Source organism: Trachemys scripta, chromosome 2 (assembly GCF_013100865.1).
Source record: "Trachemys scripta elegans isolate TJP31775 chromosome 2, CAS_Tse_1.0, whole genome shotgun sequence".
Classification (NCBI taxonomy): Eukaryota; Metazoa; Chordata; order Testudines; family Emydidae; genus Trachemys; species Trachemys scripta.
Window position 1 is genome coordinate 245,245,546 of NC_048299.1, and position 17,754 is coordinate 245,263,299.

At 46.9% G+C, this 17,754-nt stretch overlaps 1 protein-coding gene across 5 annotated transcripts in view; it reads left to right on the forward strand.

Moving 5' to 3' along the window:
• VPS13B (vacuolar protein sorting 13 homolog B) overlaps positions 1 to 9,395 on the forward strand; it is a 948,921-nt gene extending 939,526 nt beyond the window's left edge. For all 5 annotated transcript variants that reach the window (XM_034763372.1, XM_034763367.1, XM_034763371.1 and 2 more), the window contains exon 62: positions 7,022 to 9,395. In XM_034763372.1, coding sequence (XP_034619263.1) covers positions 7,022 to 7,270 — 249 coding nt within the window. In that variant the 3' untranslated portion in view covers positions 7,271 to 9,395. The remainder of the gene's footprint in view (positions 1 to 7,021) is intronic.
• The last annotated feature ends 8,359 nt before the right edge of the window (positions 9,396 to 17,754 follow it).

Below are 17,754 nucleotides of genomic sequence, written 5' to 3' on the forward strand. Positions count from 1 at the left end.
CTCACTTCTTCAGATCTCTTGCATCTGAAGAAGTGAGGTTCTTACCCACGAAAGCTTATGCTCCCAATACTTCTGTTAGTCTTAAAGGTGCCACAGGACCCTCTGTTGCTTTTAGCCAACATTAGCTCTCTGAATAAGAGGTTCTGAAGCTGTGTATGTGTATTTATTGCTCAGAACATTAGGGATGCTCCATTTGCTTGCAAATTTACACTGAAAAAAATTAAACCAAATTCTATTAGATGCTTAACCTAGCAGTTCAGCAATTAAATGCACATTGTTAGGCATGATTCATCTATTAACCCTAACCCTAACAAGCCACTTTCACTTTAGAATATTTGAGCAGGGTGGTTTTATTAGGTTGCTTTTATCCTCTTGTACTCAATTTTGCAACTCCCTTCTCTTTTTCCTGCAAATCATCACTTAAACTGAGCAAGTTCTGCCTGACCATCAAGACTCATCATCCATTTCTTGAATGAGAGGCATTGTCAGAATCAAACATGGATATCAGTATTGTTATTTATATTGCGCCAACAAGTAACCCATAGACCCATATAAAGACAAGCGCCCTGCCCCAAAGAGCTCACAATCCCAACAGAGAGCGTATATACAAAGGAAGGGGAAACTGAATACACTGAAAAAGCAGAGAATAGTGAAGTTAAGCACCATGGGTGACAACCTGACCCAAATTAAGTCAATGGGAGTCTGGGGAGTGATTCCAGTTGGGCTGGGATTTCATTCTTGTTAGTTCCATGGTTTTTGTAAAATACTTTTTTTACCTGATGAAGTGACAGTGGACTTGGTGAAAGTCTTGGGTAAGAGAGGCATAAAATGGATGAGCAGAATGATTAAAGCTGTATGGCAGGCAAGAGACTCCCCAAAGATTGGCGCAAGTCTATCTTGGTCCCAATACATAAGAAGGGCAGCATCCGTGACTGTGGAAACTATCAAGGGATAAAGTTACTGTTGCATGGAGTGAAAATACTGGAACACATCTTGGACTCTAGGATTAGACGAATGGTGGAATAACTCCTCAAACAAGAAGAGTTTTGCTTTAAGAAAGGATGAGGAACCACAGATGCTGTGTTTGTAATTCGGCAAACAACAGAGAAGCAGCTAGAGTACCAATAGGATAGCTTCTTGGCTTTTATAGACACAAAAAAGGTGTATGATAATGTGGACAGAAGGATGCTTACAACCGTGCTGAGGAAATATGGAGTGTCTGAGGATATAAAAACTATGGTGAATGCACTATATAGAGTGTACTATGTACTCCACTTGAAACAGAGATCTGAACATATTTTGGAACAAGCCCCTCTGAACAGGGCCAGCTTCAGCTTTTTTGCCACCCCAAGCGGCAAAAAAACAAAACAAAACGGTTGAGCTGCTGCCGAAGTGCCGCCGAAGAAGAAGAGACGGAGTGAAGGACCCACGGCGGAAGTGCCACCGAAGACCTGGATGTGCCGCCCCAATACCGGACGGAGTGCCACCCCTTTCTATTGGCCACCCCAGGCATCTGCTTCCTTCGCTGGTGCCTGGAGCCGGCCCTGCCTCTGAAATGAAAGTTGGACTGCATCAGGGATTGGCCCTCAGTCTGCTGCTGTTTAGTACTGATTGACTACATCTGCTGGAAGAAGATCCCAATGGGAAAAGGTGAGAAGCTGCTATATGCAGATGATATAGCAATAAGAACAACGAGGAGTCCGGTGGCACCTTAAAGACTAACAGGTTTCTTTGGGCCTAAGCTTTCCTGGGTAAAAAACCCCACTTCTTCAGCTGCACCTGAAGAAGTGGGGTTTTTTACCCACGAAAGCTTAGGCCCAAAGAAATCTGTTAGTCTTTAAGGTGCCACCAGACTCCTCGTTGTTTTTGTGGCTACAGACTAACACAGCTATCACTCCGATACTTGGTACCATAGCAATAAGGGCATCCTCAAAAGAAGACCTAAAGGAAATAGTGAAATCAGTAGTATGATCAGCTGAACAGGCATGAGCTGTAAATCACTACGACTGAACTCATGTGGGTCAGTAGAGGTGCCGCAGGGAAACTGGATATAGAAATTAATGGAGTAGAATTCAACCAGATTGACCAGTTCAAGTACCTGGGCAGGTGGGTTACAGAAGACGGCAAGCTTGAATGTGAGGTACAGTCCAGACTGGGGAGTGCTGGAAGAGTGTGGAATAACGTCTCAGGCATTGTGTATGACAAACGTATGCCACTGGGACTGACAGCGCAACTGTATAGAACAGTGGTACAACCTGCAGTGCTATATGGGGCAGAAGTATCCAGTATTGTCTCAGATGTGCCAGCTGAGTTTTTGGTCATATGAAAAGAGGGTGTTTTGAAGATTGTGACATTAGAATTAAAACCAAACTTCTGGTTTATAAAGTTGTGATCCCCACCTTATTCTATGGGGCTGAAATGTGGACTACATATAGGAGAAATCTTATGGCACTGGAGAAGTATCATCAATGGCATATGCGTAAGATTCTTCAAATTAAATGAGCTGATAGACGCACTAACATCAATGTCCTCTCGTAAGCGAATATCACAAGCATCGAGGTGATGATTATCATCAACTTCGCTGGGCAGGGCATGTAGTTCGGATGCCCAATTCTAGACTTTCAAAACAAGTTTTCTCTTCTCAAGGCAAACATGCTAGAGGAGGGCAGAAAACACACTATAGAGCTGTCTTGAAGACTAATATGAGAAAATGCAACATTGACATTAACTTGTAGGAATGTATAGCCCAGGTCCAACAACAATGGAGGAATTGCTTGAAGCAGGGAACTCAGCACTTTGAGAACCAGATTCGACTACATGTAACAGAAAAACGGGAGCAACAGAAAGAGCGCACTATGCTTCGAACCAATATCTCAGATTCACCCACCCTTCTCGGAAACACATGTCTGCAATGTGGCAGAGGCTGTGGCCCATCTGTGGACCCATAGATAACTTTAAATGGATAATCCATGAAAGATATCATCCTTGACTTTGAGGGATCGCCTATGATGAGATCTTTAGTGCTCTATGTATATCCTCACTATGTCAGAGCTTTTCAGTAGGCTGCTGTGGCTCTGAACAGAATGGGGGGAGGATCACTTCCTGTGAAGCATGCAAAGAGGAATTCACCTTTGGTAAGAAAGATTCCAGAGTCCTTAGAACCACGTTGTCATCATGGCACACACAATGTGATTTCTGTATGGATGGAGCTGCTAACTATGAGACTCATCTAGCATGTATCATAGCAAATAAGAAGCAGGTGTAGACAGATAGGTAGGTAGAAAGAAAGGCATGACCATTGTAAATGGTTCAAAGGGGTGAGTGGTTAGGGGTCCTAGTACAAGTAGTTAGATCCCCCTTAGGAACATTGGTCTACTGCAGGTTTAGACAATTTGCTCTGAGAACTCTTGAGACTTGAAGATTTTTGGCTAAAGAGCCCAAGGATCTTAGAAATCATAGAATATCAGGGTTGGAAGGGACCTCAAGAGGTCATCTAGTCCAACCCCCTGCTCAAAGCAAGACCAATCCTCAGACAGATTTTTATCCCAGTTCCCTAAATAGCCCCCTCAAGGATTGAACTCACAACCCTGGGTTTAGCAGGCCAATGCGCAAACCACTGAGCTATCCCTCCCCCCCCTTGCATGTAAGACATTACTTATGGGTTATGACGTATGTGCTATGTTGCTGTGCTATAGTTCCTTTCCATAATGTCCTGAAGAAAATCTAGAATAGCTGGAATTCCCGGGTCCTTGGGGTATATGTTTTTTTCTTGACACCATGAGGTAAACCATGACTAGCTGGAGAAGTAGGCCATTAGTGTTGAAGTCCATCTGGAGGCCAGTGTAGTCGTAATCACTTTGAACGATAATCCAAGTGCAATTAATGCTTCTCCTTCTGAGCTGCCAACTGTGTATCTGTGGAGCCAATCTGCCTTCTGGTTTAGTTCTCCCTTTGCGTATTGCTCTTATGGAAGCCAGATTTTTCCCAAGTTCATTCCATTATTTCCATCCCTTCTTAGTGTAGGATCAAGTTTGTTGTCCAATTGGACTGGGATGTGATCGCCCTTGAGAGGGCTCTGGAACATTCATCGGGTTAGCTTCACTGCTCTGACCTCCAAGAGGTTGATGCTCATATTCCTATCTATGGAGCGCCACATTCCCTGCACTGTTCTTTGTCCGATGTGTGCTCCCCACCCCAATAGGCTGGCATCTGTCTTGAGTACTTGAGGCTCTGCAGAGCAGATAGGAAGACCCATGTGGACATTTCTTGGAACTGTCCACCATCTGAAGGACTCAGTACCTACTTTAGGACCAGCACTTGAGCTTGCATGTGTTCCAGTGACTGAGACTCAGCTAGCAGCTATCATAGCCACCCCTGAGTACTCTGCACTCAAACTCTCACCCTACTGAGCCCCCCCCCCTTGAATCTGGACCATCCCCATGAGCCTCCTGGACCTGGACCCCCCACCCCACTGAGCCCCAACCACCTACACCCAGATCCCCATCCCACCAAGCCTCACGCACTCAGACTCCCCTGCTGAGCCCCCCACACCCAGACCCCCCCAGCCACCTCCACCCTCCCACACCCAGACCCCCCTCGCAGAGTCCTATTCCCCCTGCACCTGGAAACCCCCAACGAGCCCCTGTGCATCCAGATTCCCCCCTATCTGGACCCCCGCACCAAGCTGCCCACACCAAACCCTCTCACTCCACACTAAGTCCCTCAGGGGCCAGGGCTGGGTGTGCATGTGAGACTGTACCTCTTGCTCACTATCTTGGTGCACCTGGCATGGAGGGGCAGGGCCCTGGGGTGTTTCTGGGGCAGGCCCGGCCCTTGCGCTATGTCAGGGTCAGGTGCAGCCTCACCGCTGAGTGCATGTCCTAGGGAGGGGCTGCGGGATGATCTCCCACATCTGTGCAGCCAGTGGTCTGTGCTCCCCTTTGCCATGCTGGAGCTTCCACATTTATTTATTTACAAATAAAATACGCAGAATTGTGCAGAATTTTAAAATATTGTGTGCAGAATTTTTATTTTTTTGGTGCAGAATTTTTTGCCACTGAGTTCCCTCAGGAGTATTGCTTGTATTGCTCCCATATCCTGGGGTGAGAGCCCGTTCAGTATCAACTCGTGTTTGATGGGACTGCTTGAGATGGGTGGTTGGATGAAGAAGGTATGAGGTGATGCCCTTAGTATGAGGGGGCAACTGAAACTCACTACTACTTTCACCAACTAGTCCACTTTCATCCATTTCACCTTCTCTTGCTGATGTTTCACCCATTCTGCAGCTCAGTGTCTCCCACAATTCTGTGATGTATAGGCTGTGCCCCTCCTCTGCAGTTTAGGGTCCCTCTTCTCCAGCTTCGTACCAGAACTTCTGAGAATGGGGATAGTTTGCTTCCTGCATTCAAATCAAGTTGGAGGCACAGTCTTTGTGGTCATAGTGAGTTTGTAGAGGTATTGCTGCCACCTCTGATTTTGCTACCGGATCTGCAGTTCTAAGGTTTTGCCTGAAATATATGCTATCTTACTTCTGTGGTGAAGATGAGCAAAAGGAGCATTTTGCCTGTTGTTGGGCTTGTAGTCCCTTCTCAATGCACTCTGTGAAGAAGGAAGGGATTGCTTTGGCATGGCTGTGCTCTCTACTACTATTTTACCCAGTTTTCTCCAAACAGGAGACAGTCTATTAATTTAGATGAGCACAAGATTTGTTTAGAATGGGCATCTGCATTGCAGGGATGCAATCAGATGGGATCATGGGATGTATCCGTTTTGATGAAAAAGGTTTCTTACGTCCAGGATGGAATTTCTTGTCATGACCAGAGACTGAGGGAGACACTTCAGTGGTTGGGGGTGCTCTCTTAGGATGTAGAAGACCCAGATTCAAGTCCCTGCTTCAGAATCAGGCAGACTTGAACCTGGGTCTTCTGCATCCCAGGCAAGTGCCCAAACCACTGTGCTACAGAGTAAATCAATACATAAATGAGTTATATGAAGAGGAGGTGCTCCAACTGGGTGGGGGGAGTCAGCATTCACCCGGGATGCTCTGAATCAGGCAAAGTAGGGACTTGAACCATCCCATACATCCCAGGTACATACATAACCACTGCGTTGTTCACTGTCTGTCTCTCTCATTTTTCAAAAGTTCTCATTTTCATTCTGCATTGGAACAAAAACCAATTTTGAAACCTTGAAATTTTTTGCAAAACGGAATTGTTTACTGGCCAGCATGGGAGCTGAGAACCCAGTTCAGTATCTTTATGTAGGGGATGAATTTGTATCTTTTAATGGGTTTTTCCTTCTGGCTGTGGGACTTACCCCTTGAGCTGGCCAGATAGCTTCCTCTGCATCCTTCCCTCTTGAAATGCTCAGAAGCTCCTGATTGGAGTCACAGCTCTTTGGAGAGGGCATGTCCTGAGTCCCATGCCCTGCCTGTGTGATGGTCGGCAGGCTGGGAATAGGCAAGACATAATTCACCCTCTGAAAAATCTGTGAATGCTGCCTCATATATAGAACCCCACTTGCATTTAGTCTGGTGTTTACTGGACAGCTCTGCCGCAGCCTGAGGGGGACATGGGAGTCCCACAGTAGGTACACTACAACAACTGATCTGGGTGGCTAAGACTACCGTGCTGCTAGATACCTGATCCGTGTGGGGCAGCAGAGGAGGAAAGATTATAAATTGTTCATTACTGCCCAGAAAATGAATTAAAAGTCAAATTGGCAACGGAAATATTTGGGAGCAAACCTAACTGCTGCCACAGAGGCAGAAGTTCTGGTGGGAAGCTGGAGAAAGGGGACATTGAACTGCCAGCAGAACTGTAGAAGAGGGAAGCAGCTCACACGTCACAGAAGTGTGGGAGACACTGAGCTGCAGAAAGGATGAAACGTCACCAACATTACAGATCTATGATAGGAAGCCTTTGCTTGATAACAAACTAATGCAGAAGTATGTTTGCTGGGTATGACCAGTAAGTGAAGATACTTTACATTCCAATAATAAAGCTGATTTATCTGATTTTAGGTGGACGGAGTTAGAGAGAGACTCTCTGAACAGCAATACAACCGGCTCGTGGATTTCGTCACAAAAACATCCTACCACCTTGCTCCAAGCCACTCTTCTGTACAAACAGCATCACAAGTTGTAGCTGCAGAGCCCCTTCCAAGCACAATTAAGACATATCAGTACCTAGTTGATCCAAATTTTGCTCAGGTATTCATTAGTAAATTCACTATGGTAAAAAATAAAGCCTTGCGGAAGGGATTTAATTAAGAACAAATTATGGCAAGCATGATTATGCATTACCATTTTTAAAGTCACGCTTTCTATGCAGTCACCTAATGTGAACTTTTCTAATGTCAGTTTTGTGGGGTGGTGGGTGATAGAAAAATTAAAAGCTAGCTTTTCTGACCTGACTACAAGGACAGCTTTGGGATTCCTGGTCTCTACGCAAGATGTTAGCACTAGAAGGAAAGCAAAGTTGGTGCGTAAAATAACCATCCTAATAAACAGATATTCAACCAAAGGGAAAGGTGGTAATTGAATGAAAATCCTTTGTTCTTTCTCTTAGCAGAAATAAGAGGAAAGGAGACAAGGAAAATCTTATTCATTGAGACATTTTTTGCACACACCAAAAATAGATATCCATGCCCACTATATCATATTTTAGGATCTGCCAGTCTCTGGTATAAGCAAGGCTTATAACTCAGCTGTAAAAACTTCCTCAAGGCTGAAACTTTTTCCACCCCAGTGTCTACATACTGAAGCAAAACATATTCCCCTACTAAATCTGATAGACCTGGTGTGGCCGTTTTAAGTTACTAGCGACAGCTGGGTTTTAGCACCACTCTAACCTTAAAATAGCTTCCTTTATTTGACTGAAATTTTGCAGGACATTAGTCCTTAATGTAAACTAGTGCCTTTGTGTGGTTTGAAGAACAAAATGGAAACGATAACATTAATTTACTTTTGAAACTGTCTGTATACAGAAACCTTATTTTATCCACCAGTCAAAATGTCGTAAGAATTTTTGATATATATACCATTGTGGATTAGTTGGTAATATGCAATTATGTCAGGGAGACAGGAGCAGTTATAATTTTGGGGCCAATAATGTGCATTTTAACAAGCTTTAGGAGCTGTGTTTATTCTCATTAATATGTACCAAAAATTCATAAACACTTTCCTCCTTTTAAACCCAAGTGCTAAACTTCATCCTTAGCTCACCTTGTTAGGCTCTACTATTTCTGGACTCTCCAAACCGTACACACAGCGCTTCCTTACTTAGGCCAGCTGTAATTCATTTTATGCTTATCACCCTATAAATGTCAGAAACCAGGAAAGGGGTTCAGAATCAGGACCGAGAAGTCATGTATTACATCAGACCATACAGAAATACGTGTACCTAGAAATTATAACCTATTTTGCACAGCAGAGCACTTGGAAAATTCTTGGAGTTAGACTCATTTCTCACTACATATAACAATTGTGAAATATGTCGGAAGAAAGAGTTGTATGAAAACTGCAATATTGGAGCCCAGTGAAAACCACTATCTGTCAGCAAGATGGCGACTACCAGCGTAGGCTTACAAATGGCAATTGCAATAACAATTACATCAATGTTAGATGGCACTTGTAACAATATTAGGTAAAAAGCTTTTAGACAGAGATGTGCTTTTCAAGTTGTTCTTTACCCTTTATTTTCAAATCTGTGTTATAGTTTGTACTGCTGTCATCACAAGAGCAGTTGGATTGCTTTGCAGAGCAAACACACATACAGCAATTTTCATTTTAAATGGTAAAAGCTGACTTGACTCAGTTTCTTGGTTTTTGTGAGCTTCTACTTTAAACTCTGCCCATGACTTTTCTCCTTCTGACCATGAATTTCAGCACATGAACTAACTTCTTGTGTGGGATTCCTGATGTACCTGAATACAACCAGCAACTAAGTTAGGAATAGGAGTCAAGTCAGATCATTGCCCTTAGTGTTCAGTAAATGCCATTTACTTATGTTAGCATCTCCTATTCATAGCTGATATGACCAAATGGACATACAATAAGAATGTATTAATTGCTACGTGTTTCTCATGAGTTCTGCTTTGTTGAAGCTACTCCTGGAATTCATGTCTCTTGTGTACTAATAAGGAAGAAGCACGGGATTTGAATAGCCCTTTGCTGAATGTGAAATGAACCCATCCATTATTAACATTTCATACGGTTGTCTAGCTACTTGGTCATTGTTTGCCTTTAAGTGACACTATTTAAAAATGTAAATATATAGATTGTTCATTCCTAAATCTTTTATGGTAAATAGTTTACTATTGCTAATTTTACATACTGATGCATAAATTGTAATATAACAAGATTGTTTACAGTTAATAAAGCTATTCCTAAAATACTTGATTTCTGTGTGCTACACAAGTCATGTGGTTACAATCTAATGAACAGAACATTGACTATAATAGTGACTGAATCTCTGAGAGATCAACCCCCAGCAAGGTAATGGGCTTTGCTGTACCCCAGAAAATGCAGCCAACCATGAAACACAGTTTGAAATTCACATTAATATTTTTTGAAGTAAAGACTGATGACTAGAGCTGGCAAAAACAGGTGCTAAAGAGTTTTACGACTCTATGTACTGAGTCAAAACTGCGTCATAGTCACAACCCAAACTAGAATAAGCTGTTCACCTAGTAGACTATTGGCTGAATGTCAAAAACATGCAAAACACACCTGTAAAACATATGGGAGGAGACAGTGGTTTTTCTGAAGTGTCAAACTAATATTGGTGGGATTATGCTGACATTTTCTTCCTGAATTATGCTCCTCCTCTGGCAAAAATATTTATATTGCACACTCATCTACAATAAAACACGCTAGTGTATGTATTGCATTTGGCAGAAGTTTGTTTCTCCCCCTTCTGTGAAGGCAGGTACGGAAACACATGTGGTAACTTCACATAAATCAGCCTCTCCTACATATGATGTATGAATGGCGAAAACAAAACTGTCCACGGAGCAGATGCCTAACAACTGTGCTTGGCTGGCTGAAGCTCTCCAACTTGTGCTTTTAAAAATATACCTGGTCTCATTCTTTGAGGCTGGAGGGCCCAAAATCTCGAATCCATCTCTTTTTTAGTTTGTGCCTTGTTCAAGATTTTGGCTTGCTATCTTTATTCTGCAGTATTTAAGGAACGCTTGTTTGCTCTGGAAGCACATTGTGGTGGAATCTTCTCAGGAAAGAACTTGTATGGTTCCCTTCTACATCTTATTTCACCTGGCCATCACAGACAAGCATGATCAACCAGTGGGGACAGTCTCATAAAATCACCTTAACCACCAATAGCTGGTTTCTGGGGCAATAATGCCTAGAAACCACATTCCAGAGGCAGTGAGGAGCGGTTTAAGGCACATCCCAGCAGTCAAGGGGAGCGAGAGATCAACTATATGCATTTGGGGCATATATTATACTTTTGAGAAGGAATGTACTGGGGATCTGTTTGCCCATGCTGGCAAGAGGAGAAAAACAAATTCAAGAGGTGTGTGGCTCAGTTTATTTGTCGAGCAGAAAGAAGCCAGCTCAAAAGGACTCTGAGCCAGTGATGAAGGACAGATGTTAGGACGTCCATTTAGCATCAGGAGCTTAGTGCACTATACAGCAAATGTGCAAACTCACTGACCGAAACTGCCCAGTGACATAGGGCTGAGTCATTATTTCCTCCTTGACAATTGAGTTTTGAATCTTTTAACTAGTACAGCAGGAGCTCACCACTCCATTTTGTGAAGGCCAACAAAAACCCTAAGTTAATATCTATTGATCTGTCAGTATTAGCCATCTGCTTCTCACCTTTCTTTTGCCTATGCTGAGCACAAAAAAAGATGCACACTAATGCTGTTCAGTGATTAAAACAACACTGGCTGAGAAAGTTCTGGTCCAAAATACATCATTACCTTTTTTTAAAAACCCTGACTCTTGATGTAAAGCAATGGACTTTTGCTTAGCTATGTTTAAAAAGTAGTAACTATCATGGATGATTTTGAAATAGCTACTGTAACACTTAGTATGTAGGGTTGCCAGGCATCTGGTTTTCAACCAGAACACCCGGTTGAAAACGGACCCTCATGGCTCCGGTCAGCACTGCTAACCAGGCTGTTATGAGTCCGGTTGGCAGCACAGCGGGGCTAAGGCAGGCTCCCTGCCTATTCTGGCGCCACACAGCTCCCGCAAGCAACTGGCATTTCCCTGCAGCCACTAGGAGCAGGTGAGATCAGGGAAGCTCCACACACTGCCCATATCCCCGAGTGCCGCCTTTAATTCTTTAGGAATGGGAGCTGCAGGGACAAACAGGGCCGGCTCTAGGTTTTTTGCCGCCCCAAGCAAAAAAATTTTTGGCTGCCCCTCACCCCAGCCCTGGGCTCTCTCTTCCCCCCTCCCACCTGCACCCCCTGCCGCCCCAGCCCTGGGCTCCCCCCACCAGTGATGACTCTGCCCGCTCCCCCCTCACCTCCAGCCAGTCTGGCACTGGCAGGGTCGGGGTAAGCAGCGGGGCTCCCAGGCCACGCCTCAGCCTAGGGTCCCTCCATCCAGGGCTCCCACCTCCAGGACTGGCCAGGACCCGGGAGGGCAGAGCCGGGGGATCACCCCAGCAGAGGGCTGAGGAGCCGGGGCAGGGTAGCCCCAGAGGGAGCGGAGCCCCGGAGAGCGGGACGCAGGCCCCGCACGACAGCGCCCCGCCCTCTATGGCCCCGCTGCTGCTGCTGCTTCTGGCTGCCCTGCCACAGTCCCTGGGCGGCTTGGGCCGCTTCGCCCAGCTCTGGCTGCAGCGCTCGGGGGACGGCCGCCCTGCAGCACCTGCAGGCGGCTCTGTGTGCCCCGTGGGGTGTCCCCCAGCATAAGTGTCCTCCGCTCAAAGCCTGCCCGGCCCAGCCACAAGGTGTGGGCCATGCTCCCCCGTGGCGCAAACTGCAGCGGCCCCAGGGCACCCCCCGCACACGACGCGCTGCTGCTGCCAGGGCTGGCTTTAGGCTTTTGCCATCGGAAGCAAAAAAAAAAAAAAAAAAAAAAAGGCCAGAATGCTGCCCTTGAAAATGTGCTGCCCCCAAGCACATGCTTGGTTTGCTGGTGCTTAGAGCCGGCCCTGGGGACAAAGCCTGCAGGTGCGGGCAGCACACACTGTGCAAAGCTGTCTTGCCATGCTGCCGCCTAGGGGCCCAACATGGTGATTGCTTCCAGGAGTAGCGCAAAGCCAGGGCAAACAGGGAGCCTGCCTTACCCCCATTGTGCTGCCGACCAGGAGCCCTGAACTCCCTTCCGCACCCAAACTCCCTCCTGAAGCCCACACTCCAACCTCCTGCCCCAGCCCAGAGCCCCCTCCCACACCCTAAACCCCTCATTTCTGGACTCAGCTCCTTCCACATCCTAACCCCCTGTCCCAAAGTGAGTGGGGGGGGGGAGCGAGTGATGGAGGGAGTAGGGCTGGAGTGAGAGGGAAGGCAGGGCAGTTTTGTGCAATTTGAACGTTGGCAACCCTACTAGTATGTGCTCTACTGCCCTCTAGAAGAGCAGCTCTGCTCCTTCTGAAAGTAGACTAAACACCTGCATGGGCCTAACTGGCCTGCCAACAAGAGCCTATGACGAGTACTCCAACTCAGCAAGATGCATTGTGGAGTGGTAATGGTCAGACTTTGCAGGAGTGAAGCCCACTTAAACTAAGATGGTTGCATTTCTTATATTTGGGTGGGTGGTGAGGAGAGTTCATGGTGCCTGCCCACTCCCTGGAAAAAACAGTAACACCACTCTTCACATCTGATTCGACTGGTGCCTCCCCATACTGGGGGGGGCACCAGCTAAAGTGGAGGACATATGACCACCCCACCCCCAGCCCGGGGCCCTTGAGCGCTCCCCTACCCCACATTACTCATTGCGCCGATTCCCTCTGGCACGTCCAGCCGCTCTACCTAGCAGCCAGGCCACAGAGCCACTTCCAGATGCTGCCTGGGAGAGTGCCAGGCTGCCTCCCACCCAGGCTCGGCTTCCAGGACAGCAGCTGAGCGAGTCAGAGCCCCTTTCCCTCCCCCTCAAGCATACTCAGCGTCAGCTCCTGTCCCCAGAAGCTGAGCCTGGGCGGGGGCAGCCTGCTGCAGCCAGGTGCTCTCCCAGTCAGCCACTGCGTTGCACCAGGCAGCATCCCAGACAGCATGGCTGGAAGAGGCTCTGGCCCCACCCTTTCCTCTCCCTGCCCGGGCAGGCTGATGCAGGGGCACTTGACCCTTCTTGCCTCTCCCACGAGGCACCTCTGCTTCACATACATAGCGCTAACACATGCACAAGGTACCAGGAAAGCATCAATTAACAACTAGCAGCCAGTTTCAAAGGAGCTTTTTTGGAAACTTTCATTACCCTAATTTTGGTTGCTCCTCGTTGCTTTGACACACTGAGTCTAGTTTGGCTTTTCTTTTGGTGTCACACTCAAGGGTTGTTAAGCTGAGCTTCTTTGACACAATACTATGCCTTGTGTTAGAAGACATTCTCCACTCATGAGGTGACAAAAGCCCATCATCAAGCATTAGAAAAGGCAACCTTAACTAAGGTCTAATCTTGAGCTTGGGCAGGGGCTGGCTAATCTGGAAGCTTTAGTACATAAGCTAAATTATGACTTAGTTGGCATCATGAAGACTTGCTGGGATAAATATCATGACTGGCCTAGTGGTATAGAGGGTAAATGAATGTTCAGGCAAGGTAAAAAAGAAGAGAAGGTATTGCATTATACATCAAGACTATAGACATGGGTTCTGAGATCTAGACGGCGGTGAGAGGCAGCCCAGCTGCAAGTCTCTAGGTAAAGATAAATGGGGGACAACTAGAAGTATTGGGGACTTTATAATAAACCAGCACAGCAGGAGGTGGCTGAAGCACTGCTGAAACAAACACCCCCTCTCTCTCTGGAACGCTACTGGAACAATTTATTAAACAATCAATTTGTAAGCACTTGGCGATTAGGAATAGGGTTATAAGTAATAGCCAGCATGGCTTTGTCAAGGACAGATCATGCCAAACCAACCTGCTTTTCCCCCTTTGACAGACTTATTAGCCTACTGGATGGTAGTAATGGGGGCATCTAGTGGCAAAGTAATATAGCAAAACAAAAAATAGGGTATAGGCATGTATTGGAGACAACTTTTTGTTTCAGAAGGTGGAGGAAATAAACAGGCAGACAGCCATTTTTTTTTAGATTTGCTTCTGCCCAAGAGCGAGGCATTGGTTGCGACACTGAAGGGGAAAAGGAATGTGAGCGAAAGTGATAATTTAAACTATAGCTTTCCTGACTCTAAGGCTAGAAAGGCATGAGGGCGGCAGCATATGGAGGCTGGCTTTCAAAAAACAAGGCATATTTTTAACTGGTAGGTATGGCCCAAAACTCTAAGAGAGAAAGGCATTCAGCAGAGCTGCAGGAGCTAATATTAACGGCACAACTGCAACTGATCACAAGGCAGCATAGTAAGAGGCTACTATAGTGCCAAGTGTGTTACTGAGCTGACAAAGCAAACGGTGGCAACATCAACAAATTGCTAAGGAGCCATACAGAAGAATAGCACAAATATGTAGTCATAAAATCAAAATGGGTTACACCAAGTAATGGACATAACCTAGTTCTTTAACTCCATTAGGAACAAGCGAAGGAAAGGGCAGGTTGTCTACTTAGCGGGAACGCTGAACTAATAACTGGGGCTATCGAGATGGTTAATGCTTATTTGGCTTTGGGCTTAATGGTGGCCAGCTACTTAACAAGGGAGATGGACTGCAAGCCTCAATAAGGTGAGACCAGGCTAAAGAATATTTAGTTAAGTGAGTTGTCTTCAAGTTGCCAGGGCCGAATGAACAGCACAGGGCAGTGGCTCTCAAATTTTTTTTTTCCAGAGGACCACTTGAAAATTGCTGAGGGTCTTAGGGGACCACTTAATGATCTTTCCAAATGTTGTTTGTACTGTTAGCTAACTATTGTAAAGCGCTTTGGATAAAAGCACTATATTAAAAAAAGACCCTAATAACTGGGGTTTTTTTGTTCTACAAATAAAAGCACACAACTCATATTTTAATATCAGTAGTCTTACCTTGCTAATGGAATGGCTGTGCCCTCTCTCCCCCATCACGGCAGTCCCTGAGCTGGGGCTGGGAAGGAGGCGGGTCTCTCCCCGGCAGCTGCAGCCTTGGAGCTGGGGAAAGTTGCCTCTTTCTCTGGCCAGCAGCCCTGCATGTCACAAATTCCCCCCCCCCCCCCCTTTTCCCCCCCCTGCCCCCTCCCACCCATTCTCCCCAAGGCCACCACCTCACTTTACATGTGTGTCTTCTCCAGGGTCCAGGCACCTAATTAGTGGAGCCATGCCTGCTGGGTGAGAGCTGTGAGGACTAGGAAAGGGCAACCATCCTCCTTAGCTTGAACAAAGGGAGACAAAGGGCCTGATAGACCAGTCAGCCCCTCCCTATCTAGAAAGATACTGGAACAGCTTATTAAACAATCAATTTGTAAACACCTGAAGGAGACTAGGAATAGGGTTATAAGGCTAAGATTTTTGTCATGGATATTTTTAGTAAAAGTCAGGGACAAGTCACAGGCAATAATGAAAAATTCACAGGCCTTGTCTACACTACGAGAGTAGTTCGATTTTACTTAAATCGAATATTTGGAATCGATATTGCAAAGTCGAACGTGTGTGTCCACACTAAGGACAGTAATTCGACTTTGTGAGTCCACACTAACGGGGAAAGCGTCGACATTGGAAGCGGTGCACTGAGGGCAGCTATCCCATAGTTCCCGGAGTCCCCGCCACCCATTGGAATTCTGGGTGGAGCCGCAAATGCCTTCTGGGTAAAAAAAAAAAGGGGCCAGGGTGCTTTTGGGTAACTGTCGTCATCCGTCCATCACTCCCGCCCTCCCTCCCTCCCTGAAAGCGCCGGCGGGAAATCATTTCGCGCACTTTTCAAGTCATTGACAGCGCGGACGCCACAGCACTGTGAGCATGGAGCCCGCTGCAACCATCGCTGCAGTTGTGGCCGCTCTCAACACCTCGCAGCTTATCATACAGGTTGCCCTGAGGCAGATGCAGAAAAGTCAGGCGAGGAGGCTACGTCAACGCGGTGATGGCCTGAAGTGTGAGAGTAGCACAGACCTCTCAGAAAGCAGGGGACCCAGCGCCGAGGACATCACGGTGGCAATGGGTCATGTTGATGCCGTGGAACGGCGATTCTGGGCACGGGAAACAAGCACTGAGTGGTGGGACCGCATAGTGCTGCAGGTCTGGGATGAATCACAGTGGCTGCGAAACTTCCGCATGCGGAAGGGAACTTTCCTTGAACTTTGTGAGTTGCTGTCCCCTGCCCTGAAGCGCAATGACACCCGGATGCGACCAGCCCTGACTGTCCAGAAGCGAGTGGCCATAGCCCTCTGGAAGCTTGCAACGCCTGACAGCTACCGGTCAGTCGCGAGCCAGTTTGGGGTGGGCAAATCTACCGTGGGGGTTGTTGTGATGCAAGTAGCCAAGGCAATCGTTGATGTACTGCTGCCAAAGGTAGTGACCCTGGGAAACGTGGAGGCGATCATAGATGGCTTCGCAGCGATGGGATTCCCAAACTGCGGTGGGGCCATAGATGGAACTCACATCCCTATCCTGGCACCGGACCACCAGGCCACCCAGTACATTAACAGAAAGGGCTACTTTTCCATGGTGCTGCAAGCACTGGTGGACCACAGGGGACGTTTTACCAACATCTACGTGGGATGGCCGGGCAAGGTTCATGACGCTCGTGTTTTCAGGAACTCTGGTCTGTTTAGACGGCTGCAGCAAGGTATTTACTTCCCGGACCACAAAATAACTGTTGGGGATGTGCAGATGCCTATAGTCATCCTCGGGGACCCAGCCTACCCGCTAATGCCCTGGCTCATGAAGCCCTATACAGGTGCCCTGGACACTGAAAAAGAACTCTTCAACTACCGGCTGAGCAAGTGCAGAATGGTGGTGGAGTGTGCTTTTGGACGTCTCAAGGGGAGATGGAGAAGCTTGATGACTCGCTGTGATCTCAGCGAAACCAATATCCCCATTGTTATAGCAGCTTGCTGTGTGCTCCACAATCTCTGTGAGAGCAAGGGGGGAGACCTTTATGGCGGGGTGGGAGGTTGAGGAAATTAGCCTGGCTGCTGATTACTCACAGCCAGACAGCCGGGCGATTAGAAGAGACCAGCGGGAAGCGCTGTGCATCCGGGAGGCTTTGAAAGCAAAGTTCCTGAGTGAGCAGGGTAACCTGTGACTTTCTAATTTTGTGTACAGAGAAGCCTTCACCCCACTTCCAACACACATTTCAAAATAAAAATAGTTCTACTTTGTTAAAGCACACCGTTTTCTTTAATACTGTTTTCGCGGGAATTTTTTAAAACTGGGACGCAGACTGTGGTGCGGAGCGGGTGTAGTGTAGTCGCGCGAATGCAGCTTCTAAACTGAAGGACTGACAGGCTCCGCTGCGGTGGGATGGTTCTTTCAACGGAGCCTGTCACCCCTCCTGATAGGGACTGTGTGTATTGGGGGGTCTATGTGACTTTGTGGCAGGGGGGGGACGCTTACAGATCCCCTGCTGTGTGGCTCTGTGATCCTGCTTAAGGACCGCCGCTTCAGATCTCTAACTGCCCTCCCCTGACACAAAGTCACAGAGCAACCCACCCCCCACCACATAACATGAAAAGAACCTCCCAGACTAACCAGGGTAAG